The 18,196-nt window shown below is 45.5% G+C and overlaps 1 protein-coding gene across 2 annotated transcripts; it reads right to left on the reverse strand.

The window, feature by feature from the left end:
• Positions 1–28: 28 nt before the first annotated feature.
• Positions 29–17,276, reverse strand: lamc2 (laminin, gamma 2). Of its 2 annotated transcripts, none has more exons than XM_034887346.1 (21): positions 17,042–17,276; positions 14,128–14,304; positions 13,543–13,660; positions 12,792–12,907; positions 12,143–12,274; positions 10,546–10,735; positions 8,283–8,395; positions 7,759–8,154; positions 7,096–7,329; positions 6,391–6,527; positions 5,582–5,738; positions 5,288–5,493; positions 4,689–4,768; positions 4,195–4,332; positions 3,509–3,653; positions 2,819–2,968; positions 2,469–2,583; positions 1,818–2,014; positions 1,274–1,432; positions 976–1,075; positions 29–443 (listed from the first exon to the last, which is right to left on the reverse strand). In XM_034887346.1, the coding sequence occupies exons 1-21, from the start codon at positions 17,115–17,117 to the stop codon at positions 187–189; spliced, it is 3,393 nt and encodes a 1,130-aa protein (XP_034743237.1). In that variant the 5' UTR covers positions 17,118–17,276; the 3' UTR covers positions 29–186. The 2 variants fall into 2 exon arrangements, with proteins under 2 accessions (XP_034743237.1, XP_034743238.1); XM_034887347.1 differs by having other exon boundaries at positions 1,274–1,425; positions 1,811–2,014.
• Between the last annotated feature and the right edge of the window lie 920 nt (positions 17,277–18,196).

Consider the following 18,196-nt stretch of genomic DNA (forward strand, 5'->3'; position numbering starts at 1 on the left):
ATGAAGACAACATGAAGACAACATGAAGACAACATGAAGACAACATGAGGACAACATGAAGACAACATGAGGGTTAAAGTAGTGGGCGGTCCCTGTTGAGCTGTACAACTTGAACCCTATTGGACATGTTCTGGATGCCCCATCGTACTGGTTCTTGTTTTGTTGGACCGGGACCCTGGGCGGCCCTCAGGCCTCCTCGATGGGGGGGGTGTTGAAGCAGCCGTTGGGGATGGCGAGCAGGATGTCTTCTAGGTTGGCGATGTCTCCCAGGATCATGGAGATGTCCTGGTCTATGTTGGCCAGCCGGCGGCGGTGGGCCGCCTCCTGCGCCTCCATGTCCCGGAGCCGGGGCCTCAGACGGCCCTCCACGTCCCTCTGAGCGCCGGACACCGAGTCCTCCAGCCGCTTCAGCTGCTTCTCGTCCACCGCACCGCCGCTCTGGTCTGAGGAGAAGAAGAACACAGAGGGTTTAAGAACGTAATGCTGAAATGTAACGTCAGTTTGTCTGACAACATTATGGGATGGATCCCTATAGAGATAGACCTTTTAGTTAAAGAGTAAGATCCTTTTTAGTGTAACATGAAACAGAAATCACCATCACCAAACCCACCAGACTCCATGTAAATAATCACTACTTTTAGTGTGTATAGATCAGCATATCTCCACCAGACTCCATGTAAATAATCACTACTTTTAGTGTGTATAGAGCAGCATATCTCCACCAGACTCCATGTAAATAATCACTACTTTTAGCGTGTATAGAGCAGCATATCTCCACCAGACTCCATGTTAATAATCACTACTTTTAGAGTGTATTATACATTGGTTCATCTTTCCATTGTTTCAACAATCAACACTCTGGTCTGTTTGAAATAAACGCTTAATTCACCATTTACATGTGGATATGAGCTGCTCTATACACGCTAAAAGTAGTGAAATAACCCTTTAACATGAAGTAAAACCAGAGGAACTTACTCATGTTAGCCAGCAGACTGCTGATGTCTCGCAGTGTTTTCCCCACAGCGTCTCTGGTCTGCTTGGCGTTGTTGAAAGCTCCGGTCGCTCCAGCAGCCGCCTGCAGAGACAAATATTCACATCATTTACTGTTATTTACAGGTTTACAAGTAACTAGTAACTAAAGCTGTCAGATGAATATTTCTCCCTGAAATGTAGCGGAGTAAAAGTAGAAAGTAACATGAAAAAGAAAAGACTTGAGTAAAGTAAAAAAGTACCTCAACGTGTGTACAGGAGTAAAAGTACTTAGTTCCTTTACCTGCTGGGCGTCGGCCTCCAGCGTCCGTCCAGCGTCCAGCTCTGAGACCAGGTCTGCAGCCGTGTCCGCTGCCGCCGTCTTCAGGTCCTTGGTGTCCCGGTTCAGTTTGGTGGCTTCCTTCAGCAGATCGGCAGGAGACGGCAGAGATCCAACGGCTCCCTGAAGAGTACACGGAGGGGGGGGCGGGGGGTTTCAGATGGACCTTTTCACTTTAACCTACAACCATATTAAAGGGTTATTTCGATTTTTTTCAAACTGGACTACTGGGGGGGGGCAGTAGTCTGTAGGGAGTTGGGATGGGAACCGGAGGGTCGCTGGTTCCCATACAGACCAAAGGATGGAGTTTTGATTGGTAGCTGGAGAGATGCCAGTTCACTGCCTGGTGCTCTTGAGCAAGGCATTTTCATGCCATGGGCCCTTTAGTGTGTGTGTGTGTACCTGGCAGGCTGGGGGGGGGACGAGGACGAGGACGGGGACTCATATTAATGTTTTAAAGGGACATTTTGATGCCGTGGGCCCTTGCTGCCAGCTGATTGGTTGTTACCTCCAGACCAGTGAGCAGGTTCTCCAGCACGTTGATGGTTCCCAGCGCGGCGTCGTAGTTTCCGGACACGGTTCCCAGGACGGAGACGGTCTCCGCGTTGCTGTCCACGGCCTGCTGGATCACGCTGCTGATGCCCGGGAGACGCCGGATGGCGGCATCGGCCAGAGCTTTACCGCCGTCGATCTGCTGGTCGAAGCCTGCAGGGGAAGACCGGGACGAGTCATGGTATGTTCAACTGTCTGTCTGTCCCTCTGTCCATCCGTCTGTCTGTGTGTCCATCCGTCTGTCTGTGTGTCCGTCTCTCGGTCTGTCTGTCTGTGTCTGTCTGTCTGTGTGTCCGTCTCTTGGTCTGTCTGTCTTTCTCTGTCTTTCTGTCTCCCTGTCTCCCTGCCTGTCTCCCTGTCTCCCTGTCTGTCTGTCTGTCTCCCTGCCTGTCTCCCTGTCTGTCTGTCTGTCTGTGTGTCCGTCTCTTGGTCTGTCTCTCTTTCTCTGTCTTTCTGTCTCCCTGTCTCCCTGTCTGTCTGTCTGTCTGTCTCCCTGCCTGTCTCCCTGTCTGTCTGTCTGTGTGTCCGTCTCTCGGTCTGTCTGTCTGTGTGTCCGTCTCTTGGTCTGTCTGTCTGTCTCTGCCTGTCTCCCTGTCTGTCTGTCTACCTCTCAGGTTGTTGAGGGCGTCATCCAGCTCGTTCGTGTTGCTGTTGATGCGTCTGAGAGCGTCCTCCGTCTCCAGCTTGGCGACGTCCACTCTGTCGGACAGTTTGTCAAACTCCTGCAGAGAGAAACCAGATTGGACATCAATATAATGTCTTCCATTGCACCACTGATGCATTCTGGGATAGGAGACAGACCAAGCAGGCCAAAGAGAAACCTAAAACCATAAAATATGTATATCTTTCTGAAAGTGTAATGTTTTCTGAAAACGGACTTCAACCCTCCTGGTGTCTTCGGGTCAAATTTATATCAGAAATATGGGTTTCTTTAAAAAAAAATGGATCCTCCGGTACCTTCTGGGCGGTCTTGCCCTTGGCCAGCAGGTCCTCGGTGGCCGCCTTGTCTCGCTGCACGGCGTCCTGCAGCGCCGCGATGCCAGAGATGTCCGCGTCCACCGACTTCTTCACGTCCTCCAACTTGGACACCATGGCGTCCACCTGCCCCTGAGCATGATGGGATAGAGTAGAATAGAGAAGAAAGTTATTGTCATTACACACAGAGCAGTACCTGTGCAACGAGATTGACGCAAAACCTTTTAAATTGTCAACACAACACATAAAAATATAAAATACAAGAATATAAAGTATGGGTAGTGCAGAAGGAAGGGGGGGGGGACCTGGAGCACGGTAGAGTATCTATATACACACAGTACATATAAAATAGCTTTGTATGCACTGTAATGACATTAAATCGTTAAATATTAAACATTGCACTCTATGAAATTGCACAGAATTCCCGTGTCCTTTTAGGTATAAAAGGTATATATAAAAAGGTATATAAAGGTATATATATATATATATATATATATATATATATATATATATATATATATATATATATATATTTATATATATTTCACAGTTGCGGGAGAAGAAAGCCCGGTGGGGGGGGCTGTGCATGTGTAAATCCAGATCAGAGAAGAGAGAGACTGTTCCCTGAGGACACCTTGTCCCCTAACGACGGAGCTCCCCAGCAGCCGTTACCTTCAGGGAGGACGGGATGCTCCGCTCCATGTTGGCGATGTCTTTCAGCATGCCGTCGGCCATCTTGCTCTCGTCCCCGGCCTCGGTGCTCAGCCGGGTGGCCTGGTTCTCCAGCCCCTTCACCTGGGCGGAGTGCTTATCGTACCTGACAACAGGGGAAGGTTATTGGTCGTGCGTCTGTTTCTATCAGCTGCAGAAGGATAAACCAGTCTGGACACCGGGAAAGAGCTTCTCATAGACTCCCCTGGTCTCCGTGGACACAACGGGACCTGTTAGTCCATTTCTTTAACTGTCTATGAGCGTAAACTCTCAGAAACTGCAGGAAATGTCTGGACTGAGCTGACTACAGTAGGGTGGTGGACTGGAAGCTGGAGAGGTGCCGGGTCACCAGCAGTCTCATGGGTTTGCATGACATGGGCACTGCCAAGGTGCTCTTGAGCAAGGCACCGACCCCCAACTGCTCTTTCCATGGGCAGTCCCCCCATCCCCCTCACTCTGACATCTCGATAGGACATGAGCATGTGTGTGTATTTCAGACCTGTGTGTAATGTGTGTAATAACAAGAGTGTACACTGTAGTTTCCCCTTGTGGGATTAATAAAGTACACATTATTATTATATTTTTATTATCATTATTATTAATAAACATACTCAAACAGATGTTTTAATCTGACAGAAGAGACTCACATGGTTTTCAGATCTCCGATCAGCTCTTTGACTTTGTTCTCTTTGTTCATGAGGGTTCGGACCAGGTCCAGGCTCTTCTGGGAGTCCCTCAGAGCGTCGTTGGCGCTTCGCTCCACGGCGTCTGCCGTCGTTTCATGTCTGGAAGTGATGATATAGATGATATATAACGTGTATATATATATATATATATATATATATATATATATTTATATACATATCTATCCAAGGAAGGGTTACAATCAAAAGCGATTGGACTTTGGTTAAAGATCCTAGGAAGACATGTTGTCCTTCATTTAGTGACTTCTTCAGTTTGGAACTTAAGGGAATGAGAGACAAAACATCTTCGAAGAACCTTTAAAAGATCGTTTCGGTTTTTCCCATCAGTCACTTGGGAAAACAGGACTATAACCAAGTCCATTTGCTCTTGATTGGAACCCCTTCCTTAGGTAAAGTTGGTCTGGATGACTGCGACGGTTTGCAGACGATGGACTTACTTATCAGCCAGACTGGTAGCTGTCTGCACCAGAGAGGACAGCAGGTTGGAACTCAGCGGGGCGTCTCCGAGAGGAATCTCCTGACGGGAGGGAAGAGACAAAATGGCCGTTAGATTAAAAGTAGACCTGCAATCTGCATTGGCCTTTCTCGGTCTCAACCCCTCAAAATCTCAGTGTGAACCCCTCAATGTCTCGGTCTTATCCCTGTCTCAACCCCTCAAAGTCTCTTTCTTGTACCCGTCTACACCCCTCAAAGTCTCTGACTTGTCTCGGTCTTAACCCCTCAATGTCTGGGATTTGTCTAGGTCTCAACCTCTAAAAATCTGGGCCTTGCCTCGGTCTTAACCCCTCAAAGTCTCTGACTTGTCTGGGTCTCAACCCCTCAAAGTCTTGATTTCGTCTCAATCGCAACCTCACAAAATCTCGGCCTCAACCCCTCAAAGTCTCAGGCTTGTCTCCGTTGTGATACACTCCTGGTCTTGGTTTATGCAACTATATCTGTTTTGGGTACATTACTTTACACCAGTCTTGGGAAATGTTACCAATCTTCAGAGTCAGAAATAATGTTGAGTTTGACATTGTTACGTATTTGTTCTTACGATTAATCTGAGCTGTTCCCTGGCGTTGCTTAGTTCCCTTCTCATCTCCTCCATCAGACTCTGAACCGCCGCCACCTTCGCCTTGTATGTCTTCTGTCGGCGTTTGATGGCGTCCGCTGTGTCGGCGATGTTCTGGATGTCCAGCTCCTCGGCCAGCTGACTCCTGCTGATAGAGGCCAGGCGGCTCTGCAGGTTCTTCTCCGATCCTATTGGACACGGCACACGGGATGTCATTAGTATGACATGTACTGCAGTAAAATTTAAGATATTTCTTCTTGGATGGTGTCAACGTACCTGTGAGCAGCTCGGTCTCATACTGCAGGTCGTCAACCATCTCCTCGGCTGCTCTCAGAGCCGCCTCCATCTCAGCGCTGTTGGCTGGTTTCAAACCTCCGTCCATGTCGGAGAACAGAATCTCCAGCTCCTTCAGTTTGGCAGCGTACGACTCCATCTGAAACACAGTTCAACCAACTCATTTAGAAAATCTCCTTCTGGCTAAATAATGTCACAGTCAACGTTGAGGTTCAGAAAATCTTTTTGTTAAAGATTAAGATCTTTATTTTTACCATGAAACAGCCATGAAATCACCATCACCAAACCCACCAGACTCCATGTAAATAATTACTACTTTTAGCGTGTATAGAGCAGCATATCTCCACCAGACTCCATGTAAATAATTACTACTTTTAGTGTGTATAGAGCAGCATATCTACACCAGACTTTACCACCAGACGCTAAAAGTAGTGATTATTTACATGGAGTCTGGTGGAGATATGCTGCTCTATACACACTAAAAGTAGTGATTATTTACATGGAGTCTGGTGGAGATATGCTGCTCTATACACACTAAAAGTAGTGATTATTTACATGGAGTCTGGTGGGTTTGGTGATGGTGATTTCGGGGCTGTTTCATGTTTAACTAAAAGGATCTTACTCTATAACTAAAAGGTCTATCTCTGTAGGGATCCTTCCCATAATGTTGTCACACACTTAAAATAACAATCTGAATCTATTAGCGGCAACAACTGAACTTTTTAGTGGACGCTGACTGACGCTGAACATTTTCTTCATACAGATGAAAACATGCAGCGGAGTTGCGGTACCTTTTTCTTGATGGGGCTGAAACAGGCGGGACAGTTGGACCTCTGGCACTTGAGACCCTCAAAGCCTGGTCTGCACCGGCAGCGACCCGCATCGTCACACTGTCTGGACTCAGAGCCCAGAACGTCACAGCTGCATGCTGGTCCACAAAACAAGACAGGAACAACATCAATATTCACAATCTCAAGCAGCTTTAACAACCCGGTAAGTGTGAACAGTCTACTTTCAAAGAAATAGCTGCATATATTCAGCTAAAACTAAAAAAAGAGTTTTACAGAGTTAAACCCACTCTACATAATTTATCGAGACCTTGAAAAACGCCCACATATATCATTTTGGTTGGCTTTATGTTTTCATTGCCTTTTTTAAAAAACTTTAATCTCCAATAATATCCAAGTTGGCTTTGCCATAGTATTGATTAAAAGTTAAAAGTTTTCAAACATTGAAAAAAGCGTCAAAAGTTTTAAAAAAGGGACAAAAACACACGAAAAAGTTAAAAACATTGATTAAAAAGTGTTACTTGTCACATGCAAAGCGCTCATTGACATTTAATTATTAGTTAAAATTGAAATGCTTATGTCTCATGTAAGAGATCCGAACCTAACAACTTAATCAATGTCTCTCTGTGAAATATCAAATGTCAACTATCTGAAACATCAGAGACGAACCCGTGCAGATATAATGAGAATGAGTTAATGTGCAGTTACGTTTGCAGGCGTCGGCGGCGTGCCCGTGGTAGAATCCGGGCGTGCACGCCTCGCAGCTGCGTCCCGCGGTGTTGTTCTGACACCGGAGACATTCCCCGCTGCGCCGGTCGCAGCTTCCCGCCACGCCGACGTCGATGTGGCCGTTACAGAGGCAGGGCCGGCAGGGCCGCTGCACGCCGCCGCTTCCTGTTGGGTTGCCATAGAAACCCTCCTGACACACGTCACAGCGAGGACCTGGAGAGACGGACGGACACGAGATTATGAGACTACGATAGGATGCTCTACCCTGAAATGCATGTCTAGCTGTTTGATTATCTTTGAATCTATTTCTTTTTATGGTTAGGGTTAGGGTTAGGGTTAGGAAGACAGAGACAGACAGACAGACAGACAGTAAGAGACAGAAAGAAAGACAGACGGAAGGACAGAAAGACAGAGACAGACAGAAGGAAATAGAGAGGCAGAAAGAATGACAAACAAATGGAAAGACAGATAGACAGACAGAGAAAGACAGAAAAAGAGACAGAAAGACTGACAAGAGACAGAAAGACTGAAAGCCATAAAGAGAGAGAGACAGAAAGAAAGACATAGGCAGGCAGACAAACAAACAGATGGAAAGAAAGACAGAACAACAAACAGACAGACAGAAGACAGAGCGACACCCACCGGTGGTTCCGGTCGGGCAGCGGTCACACTGTGGTTCCAGCGAGCCGGGGGCCAGGGAGCAGGACTGTCCTTCGGGACAGGGACACCTGACGCAGCCGAGCGGCCCCCAGGGGTCGCGGTAGGACCCGTGGGGACAGCCGAGCTCCCCGGGCGTCTCGTCTCCGGAGTAACAGTCCCCGGTCTGCGGGTCGCAGCTTCCTCCGCTGCAGCTGCAGCGCTCGCAGCCGCTGAAGGCGCCGTTGGACGGAAGCCGTCGCCTGAAGCCCGCCGAGCACCGCTCGCACCAGGCGCCCTCGTACCCTGGGGGGCAGCGGCAGGTCTGGACCCAGTCTGCTGGGGGGCCGTCGCCCCCCCGCCGGGCAGACACCAGCTGCACGTTGTCAAGGTAACCACGTCCTGAAAAACCACAACGGGTCCATCATTCTTCAAATATTAAGCAAATATTTCTTGAAGTTTTTTGTTGTAAATGTCAGTTTTTCTTGCAAATAAATGACTTTATAGAGTATATAAAAATAGAAGTTCACCATCTTGGCCAAACGTTGCCCGGATCTTGATGGCGGTGAGATTCTGGAGAAGTGTCTGGAACTGGGTGGTGGAAAGCTGAGGCCTCCACCGGCTCCCGGGACCCCCGTCCAGTCTGTGGACAGAAGATCTCTCACATTAGTACCAGTCCACCCGGTACTAGACAGAAGATCTCTCACATTAGTACCAGTCCACCCAGTACTAGACAGAAGATCTCTCACATTAGTACCAGTCCACCCAGTACTAGACAGAAGATATCTCACATTAGTACCAGTCCACCCAGTACTAGACAGAGGATCTCTCACATTAGTACCAGTCCACCCAGTACTAGACAGGAGATATCTTACATTAGTACCAGTCCACCCAGTACTAGACAGAAGATATCTCACATTAGTACCAGTCCACCCAGTACTAGACAGGAGATATCTCACATTAGTACCAGTACACCCTGTACTAGACAGGAGATATCTTACATTAGTACCAGTCCACCCAGTACTAGACAGAAGATATCTCACATTAGTACCAGTCCACCCAGTACTAGACAGAAGATATCTCACATTAGTACCAGTACACCCAGTACTAGACAGAAGATATCTCACATTAGTACCAGTCCACCCAGTACTAGACAGAAGATCTCTCACATTAGTACCAGTAAACCCAGTACTAGACAGAAGATCTCTCACATTAGTACCAGTCCACCCAGTACTAGACAGAAGATCTCTCACATTAGTACCAGTACACCCAGTACTAGACAGAAGATCTCTCACATTAGTATGTACACCCAGTACTAGACAGAAGATATCTCACATTAGTACCAGTCCACCCAGTACTAGACAGAAGATATCTCACATTAGTACCAGTCCACCCAGTACTAGACAGAAGATATCTCACATTAGTACCAGTCCACCCAGTACTAGACAGGAGATCTCTCACATTAGTATGTACACCCAGTACTAGACAGAAGATATCTCACATTAGTACCAGTCCACCCAGAGAAAACCACACATTACACACATTACAATAACAACTCCAACACATCACAACAATACCAGACTTTAGTACCAGAGAAACATCTGGAAAGCTCTTCCTCACCGATCTTATAATCTGTAAATCGGTGCTCCATCAGAAACTGGGTCAAAGTTAATGAATTCTTTTTGGTTGAAATTAAAACCTGCAGAGACTTGAACGTTTCTGCAGAGAGATGATCCATGGACGTGGTCTAGAGAGAGACTCTGAGACGATCACCCCCCCCCATCCACTCCAGTGTGAGCATTCCTGTCCGTCAGAGAAGAAGAATCCCGCTGCCGTAACCAGGACAAGTAGAAACACACTCCTGCGACCCGAGGAATCTGCTCAGACTGTTTAACCCTTGCGTTGTCCTCGGGTCTATTTGACCCAGTTTCAACGTTTTTATGTCAGAAATATGGGTTTCTACAAAGTAAAATGTCCAAATATAACATGGATGTACGTTGTATGGAATCCATCCATATTCATGTTATATTTCTTTGCAGGTAAGGTAATTAGGTAATGCAGGTAATTAATAATTACATTCATTGAATTTGGGGTGTTCTATTAAAATTTTATAACACTTGAAGAACATGGTTAACCTTCTTGTTGTCTTTGGGGTCAAATTTGACCCATTTTCAAAAACATTTCTATATCAGAAAGTGCCAAAATGCACATTGATGGTTCCATTTAATGCTCTTCTCAAGAAAAATGGATCAGTCCACTACTTTTGATTACATTTGGACTGTTTCAATTTTCAATTTTAAAGCATATTTCTGCTTTTCAAAACTGAGGTTTATGGTCATGAATTCTAAGGATAGGTGTGAGACTCTTATGGGGGGGGGGTCAAAATGTAAAAGTGACAAATGTCAGAAAAAGGGTCAAAAACTTTGAAAAAAAGCAAAACAAAAGGAGAAAAAAAACATTTAAAGAATTTTAAAGAATAATGTGACAACAAGCTGAAAAATAACTTTAACAATAAAGCGCAAGATGTTGAAAAACGTTGAAAAAAGTGGACAAGACGAGGGTTAAATGGTTTTAAAACGGTATCCGGACTAAACTTTGACATGAACTCAGTTTTATCTTAATGAGTTAAAATTAGTTTTAGTTCATTAGTTAAAATAATTTATAATGTCTAACTTAACTCAAATGAGGTACAATGTAATATAAGTTAAATTTATTGGCCATGAATTTAAAACACAACGTTGAATAAAGTGTAAAATGCTGAAAAAGCAGCAGGACCACGTGACCGGAGCGTACCTGAAGCTGTAGCGGATCTTCTGTCCACAGGGGACGACGGAGCGCAGCTCCCCCAGCGAGGAGGACGCCCGGAGACCACCGCCCTCCAGGACCACGTCACTGGTGGACGGGTGACGCACGCCGCGGTCCAGACGCAGGGAGAACGACAGGTTCTGACCCAAACTCAGCAGCTGGTTTCCCAGGAACGGAGCTGGAGGAGAGGAGGAGAAACAAGCAGAGGTGAGGTGAAACAAGGAGAGGAGAAACAAGCAGAGGTGAAACAAGGAGAGGAGGAACAAGGAGAGGAGAAACAAGGAGAGGAGAAACAAGGAGAGGAGAAAAGGAGAGGAGGAACAAGGAGAGGTGAAACAAGGAGAGAAGAAACAAGGAGAAGTGAAACGAGGCGAGGTGAAACGAGGAGAAACAATGAGAGGAGGAGAAACAAAGACAGGAGAAACAAGGAGAGGAGAAACAAGGAGAGGAGAAACAAGGAGAGGTGAAACAAGGAGAGGAGAAACAAGGAGAGGGGAAACAAGGAGAGGAGAAACAAGGAGAGGAGAAACAAGGAGAGGTGAAACAAGGAGAGGAGGAACAAGGAGAGGAGGAACAAGGAGAGGAGAAACAAGGAGAGGAGAAACAAGGAGAGGTGAAACAAGGAGAGGAGAAACAAGGAGAGGAGAAACAAGGAGAGGTGAAACAAGGAGAGGTGAAACAAGGAGAGGAGAAACAAGGAGAGGTGAAACAAGGAGAGGAGAAACAAGGAGAGGAGAAACAAGGAGAGGTGAAACAACGAGAGGAGGAACAAGGAGAGGAGGAACAAGGAGAAGTGAAACAAGGAGAAGTGAAACAAGGAGGCATGCTCCGAACGGTATTTTGTTGCCTTGTACTTGTACATGTGTAATGACAATAAAGTTATCTATGTATCTATCATCTATCTATCTAGAAACAAGGAGAAACAGAGAGGAGGAGAAACAAGGACAGGAGAAACAAGGAGTAGAAACATGGAGAGAAGAAACAAGGTGAGAAGATACAAGGTGAAGAGAAACAAGGAGAGGTGAAACAAGGAGATGAGGAGAAAAACAGGAGAGGAGAAAATAGGTTAGGAGGAGAAACAAGGAGAGGTGAAACGAGGAGTGGAGAAACAAGGACAAACAAGGAGAGGAGAAACAAGGTGAAGAGAAACAAGGAGAGGTGAAACAAGGAGAGGAGGAGGAAATCAGGAGAGGAGAGGAGAAACAAGGGAAACAAGGAGAGGAGGAGAAAATCAGGAGAGGAGAAAATAGGTTAACAAAACCAGGAGGAGAGGAGAAACAAGGAGAGAAGAAACAAGGAGAGGAGAAACCAGCAGAGGAGAAACAAGGAGAGGAGAAACCAGGAGAGGAGGAACAAGGAGAGGAGAGAAGAAACCAGCAGAGGAGAGGAGAAATAAGGAGAGGAGAAAAACTGGAGAAACAAAATTAACAAAATAAAAGGGAAAGACGGGAATGAAAAGGAAAAGACACCAGGAGACATTTGGAGAAATATGAAAGGAAGGAAAGACGATAACATCCATCTTCAATCGGGCAGAAAGTAAATGGAGATGATGGAGGGAGGTAACGGAGGCGGGGCTTGTTCTCACCTGGAGCGTACAGGTAGACCGGCAGGCTGTTTTTGGAGACCACCTCCAGGTCCTGGTGGCTCGGTGACCAGCGGAAGTGGACGTCGTCGGGGGTAACGCCCTGATCGGTCGCCGCCTTCCAGCCGTCCGGACCTGAAAACACAACACAACTGGTGGTCTCTGGGGCTTTTATTCTGAAATGTAAGCAACATGCAGTCTGTTACAACTGGGGTTGTCTGGGGCTTTTATTCTGAAATGGAAACACAACACGCAGACTGTTACAACTGGTGGTCTCTGGGGCTTTTATTCTGAAATGGAAACACAATACGCAGTCTTTTGCAAATGGTGTTGTCGGGGCTTTTGTTCTGAAATTTAAGCACAACACACAATCTGTTACAACCGGTGGTCTCTGGGGCTTTTATTCTGAAATAGAAACACAGCACACAGTCTTTTACAACTGGTGCTGTCTTGGGCCTTTATTCTGAAATGTAAACAACACAGTCTGTTACAACTGGTGTTCTCTGGGGCTTTTATTCTGAAATGGAAAAACAACACAGTCGGTGACATCTGCAAATCATCAGGGTCTTTTATTCTGAAATTGAAGCCCATCATGACCTGTGAACTTGTGCACATTGTTGTTTTATTGTGAAGTGTGGAGGTGAACGGTTACCGTGGGTGAAGGTGGAGGTGATGCTGTGGACGGAGTAGCCGGACTGCGCCGAACACTGGCTGCTGTGACCGTAACAGAAACAGGGCTGACTCCCAGAATCCTCTCTGGTCTGGCGCCTGAAACACAACAAGCGACAGGAAGTTACAACAGAAACAACGTATCCTGTCCTCTCTGTCACCGCCAGATGTGAGTCTCGTGCTCAGATTTAAACGGTTAACTGTCAGACGGAAATTAGTGAAATACATGAAGTGATAAAGTTTTCTCATAACAAACAATAACAGAAGATGGGAATAATTTCAGAAACATTGTAGCTATCTATGCTAGTTGATGCTAACGTTAGCTCCAAACACCATTCAACTGACAGCCTTTTTTTGTGTCTGATGCTAGCTTGTAGCTAAGCTAGCAGTGAACCACCTTCGTTAAGTAGCTCCACTTTTGCTTAAGTCTCTCATTAGCATCTGGTATGCTAACTACTTGTCGCAAAGTGGCGCATGCACGACTCCAATCTGCCCTCTCCTCACATTGGGTAGTGACACTCTCTCCGTGGTTAATCTCACTATATAGTCCACTACAATACCCACAATGCACTGCTCATTTGAGTCTACAGACTGTCTCTCAATGCGGCTTCATACGTCATACAAACAACAAACAGATGTTAAACTAGCAGAGACACTGCGTCGTCTAGTGTCAGGAGAAGTGCGTCTTTTGAAGAGCGTGTGAAGGAACCTGAGGATCTGAGGTGTTTCTTCACCTCTGTGAGCAGCCGTCCGGTCCCATCGGTCCGTCGGGGCAGCGGTCGCATTTCTCTCCGGTGACGCCTTCTTTACAGCTGCAGCGCCCCCTGCTGTCACAGGTGGCAGCGACAGAGCCTGCCGCCGAAGAAACATTAGTAATAAAATTAAAACAATGCTTTCTCTTCCTCAGAACATTAGGAGCGTATTAAAGGGGGTATATTTGGTATTTTTCAAGCTGGACCACATTTTTCCATGTTTTTCTGTCTAAAATGTGACTGATGAGGACAATAATCTTTGGGTTCGGACCAGTATTTAGCAAGAACCGCCCACTAAAAGTGTATCTCCACCAACTAAAAGGATCTAAAAGGTCTATCTCTGTAGGGATCCATCCCATAATGTTGTCGAACACTTAATAATCTGAATCTATCAGCAACAACATCAGAACTTTTAATGGACGCTGATTAATATTGGACCACTTTAAAGATTTTTGTCCCCATCAGGGACTTCAGACACCACATGCATGTGAATATAGGGTCCAGGTTGGAAAATACCAAAGTTACGCTTCAAGGAAAGTTTTTTTGAGGATAGTTGGGTTTTTTTACCAGTTGGGTTGCAGAGACAGGGCGTGCAGCTGGGTGGCGCCCCCGTCAGGTGGAAGCCGGCCTTGCAGCGCTCGCAGTGGCGGCCTTCGGTGTTTCCCTGGCAGTCGACACAGTGCAGGCCCACGGCGTCACGGAGGCAGTACCGAGATCTCCCGTTGCAGTCACAACGAACTGGCGCTGCAGGAAAACACACACGGGATTCACTTTGTTCATTCATGTATTCATCCATTGTTACATTACATGTCATTTAGCTGATGCTTACATCCAAAGAGACTTAGAATTACTATGGAGACACTAGGGTTACAGGTCCTGCTCAGGGACACATTGGCTGATGTATGGCAGTGGGAATCGAACCCTGATCTCCCGCACCAAAGGCATGTGTCATATCCACTTAATCTTTCTGTCCTCTAATGGAGACAAGACTCCATTAAGACTCAGTCTCAGCTTCCTGTCCTGGGCCTCCTTGTTCACACAGCACTACAACAGTCACAGAGGCATTTAGGGCCCTGCGTTTTATTCTGAAAGGCTCCAAAGGAAACAGAAGAGTCCTGTTGGGTCTGACTTCACGCTGGTGGAGACGACGGTTGGATTTCTGCAAGCAGGAGAAAGACTCGGACCCCCTTCCCCCCCATCTTCAAACTCAGCACCCATCAAAGGGCCGCAGGTCGGATTCAAACCTGGACCACTGCAAAGGACTCAGCCTACATTGGGCGCACGGTCTTACTGGGGGAGCTAGACGTCGTCTGTTTGCAGAAACGGGCTCTCTTTCTTTAAGTGATTTATGATACTCAATGACATCAGCCTTGTCGTTGCATCATCCAGCGCCGTATCTCACCGACCTTTGGAGCTACTTTCATTGAGAAAGAGTCGGCAGCATTGATTGTGTCATTGCAAAGGTCTTAACAGAGTGAAGGCGGAGACCAAAATCACTGTTTACATGTTCCTGAAAAGCTCACGGAGCAATAGACATGTTTACAGAGCCTGAAGCTGTGGTTTGTTCTGAAATCCCAGAGAAAGCTGCACCAGCGAGCCTAAAGCCCCGCAGACAAATCACCACGGGTCACACCCAGAACCTGCCAACGCCTCCTCTGAAACGTAGCTGCCCGCCTGCAGCAAGATGCACTGGGACACGTTGTAAATGCTGCTAGATAGATACACGCTGCTGCTTGTTACTGCTAGCAACACCGGGAATATTAAACCCATTAATGAAGACTGTAAAGATATAAAATAATAATATTATACTTTATTTATCCTGCAAGGGGAAATTACAATGTTTTCACTCTGTTGTTATCACACGTTACACACAGGCCTCGGGTCCTATAAATGCACTAATGGGTAGATGTTAGAGTGGGGTGGGGGGGTGCCCTTTTAAAGGCACCCTGAGCAGTTGGGGGTTTGGTGCCTTGCTCAAGAGCACCTTGGCAGTGCCCTGGAGGTGAACTGGCACCACCCTACGGACTGAGCTACTGCTTAGAAGTTAAGGAGAAAACACCAGACTTTCACCAGGAAACAGGTGTTCATGTCCTGGAGAAGTTAAGGAGAAAACACCAGACTTTCACCAGGAAACAGGTGTTCATGTCCCTAATTGTCATTTTTAATTTTATATTTGACATACTTTCTGTGCACATACTTATATTTATACTGTTTCTCTTTTTACTTGTCTTCTTCTTCTTTTTCCGGAGCCTTGCTAACAAACAAATAGTGTCCGATGGTGATGATGATCAAATAGTGAAGGGTTCTGTAAATGTTAAACTAGGTAACACTTGCACGACTTGTGTACATGTTGGTGTTGTTTTCCAATCTAAATGATTGTTTGTGTGACAGTGAACGTGACTCAGACTACAGTAAGCATCCGGAGGGTGCGTTCAAGGTGCGTCTGTTTGTTTGTGTGTCTGAACGTCGGGACAGCTCAGAGTGCTTCAGCGTGACTCACTCTGTAATCTGAGTTCATCTAAACACCGCCGGCGGCCGTGGTGAGTTCAGGTGTTATTTTGGCTTTTATAAGACAGTTTCCAACACGTGTGTGTGTGTGTGTCTGAGAGGATTCCTCGCCAAACATATGAAAACAAAACGCCTCCCCTAGTTTCATAACTCGGGATCAAAGTCACACCCAGCAACCATTTGGAAAATTATTACTGGGTTGGGTATTTGAAGGGAACTTTATCAGGATGCATAGGATCCTGATCCATGTAATAACTGGCCTTTAATAATAAAAACCTGCCTCTATGGGAATTTAAAAATGAGATTGTTACACAGAAAGCAGTTTTTTCACTCTAAGATGAGTTATGTTGACACCAAGATATGTTGTTTTGTTTAACACAAAAATTAGTTTTTTCACTGTTATAAAATAACAAGCCATTAGATTAGATTAGGTTTTTACACAATATTTGAGTTTTTTTACTCAAAGATGAGTTATTTTGACACCAAGATATGTTGGTTTTTTATACAAAAATTGTTTTTTTTCACTGAAATATGTTTTTTTATATAATAAGTTATAAGTTATAAGAAAGATAAGTTATAAGAAATTAAGCCATGTTGTTTATTACACAAAAATTAGTGTTTTTTTTACACAAAGATTAGTTACTTTGACAACACGATATGTTGTTCATTTACACAAAAATGAGTTTTTTGATTCAAAGATGAGTTTTTCACTCAAAGATAAATTATAAGACAGCAAGCTTGTTGTTGTTGTTTTTCACAAACATTAGTTTTTAATTTAAAGATGACTTTTTGTACTCAAAGATAAGTTATAAAACAACAAGCCATGTTGGATTTTTTTACAGAAAGTTTAGGTTTTTACACATTTTTTTCATTGTTGCATTGTTGTCACAAAGAAATGCTTAGAATGCTAATAATGTGCCGTGATAACTCCCAGCGGGTGCTGAACCTATAACAGAAACATGGTGCTACTTACTGAAGTGTGTGTAGGTCGCCCGGGCGACGCAGAGCGCCGCGAGGAGTCCGAAGAGAGAAACCCAGCCGCTCTTCATGTCGTGTGTGTGTGTGTGTGTGTGTGTGTGTGAATCCTAAAAACTCCGATCCGTGTCCGAGGAAGCAAACTAACGCAGCCTGCCGGAGGGTTGGCTTTTATCTGCTCTGCTGGCTGCAGGTCTGCACACGCCGCACATACTGACACACACACACTCACACACACAGTCACACACACAGTCAGAGGAAATGACTGTGTGTGTGAGTGTGGGGGGGGGCGGTCTGTGTGTGTGTGCATGTCCGTGCGTCTGTGCGTGTCTCTGTGTGTGTGTGTGTGTGTGTGTCTCTGTATGTGTGTGTGTCTCTGTGTATTAGTGTGTGTGTGTGTGTGTCTGTGTGTGTGTGCGTGTCTCTGTGTGTGTGTGTCTCTGTGTATTAGTGTGTGTGTTTATGTGTCTCTGTGTTTGTGTTTGTGTGTGTATGTGTGTGTGTGTGTGTGTTAGTGTATTTGTGTGTGTGTGTGTGTGTGTGTGTGTGTGTGTGTGTGTGTGTGTGCCGGGACAGTCTGGGGCGTTGTTCTTCTAACACATTTACATTTTTATGACACAGAGACGTTTCACAAATCAGAAAGTTAAGAAAGTGTAGTGAATACTCGCTCTGTTGCTCAAATGGAAAATATTATAATTCATATTCAGATTTAGATTCTCAGACTGGGTCCGGGTGCAGCTGAATGTAGACGGGGGCATAACCTTTAACCTTTAACCTTTTCACTTTTTCAAGCTGCTCTCATGAGCCATTCATCCAACTAGCAGCAGGCAGTCCACAGTTAAATAGAAGATCAAGAATAATACAGAAGAAGAACAACAATGAGAGAATAAAGCAACAAAAACATGAAATAAAACGCCAAAATCTATAAAAATGCAACAAAAACGTCAAAATCATGGAACAAGTGCAGTTGTTGTGATAGTTTTATTTTGTCTGGTGGGCTCGGTGATGGTGACATAAAACCAACGGGGATGTTCTAATGCTACCAAGCTAGCACCCGCCATTAGCATCCCATTGACTCCCATTCATTTGGACTAAAAAGACTAGAAAAAAATTACAACATGAAATAAAATAAGTAGTGAAATAAACAAGGGGG

Source organism: Etheostoma cragini, chromosome 12 (genome assembly GCF_013103735.1).
Source record: "Etheostoma cragini isolate CJK2018 chromosome 12, CSU_Ecrag_1.0, whole genome shotgun sequence".
Lineage (NCBI taxonomy): Eukaryota > Metazoa > Chordata > Actinopteri > Perciformes > Percidae > Etheostoma > Etheostoma cragini.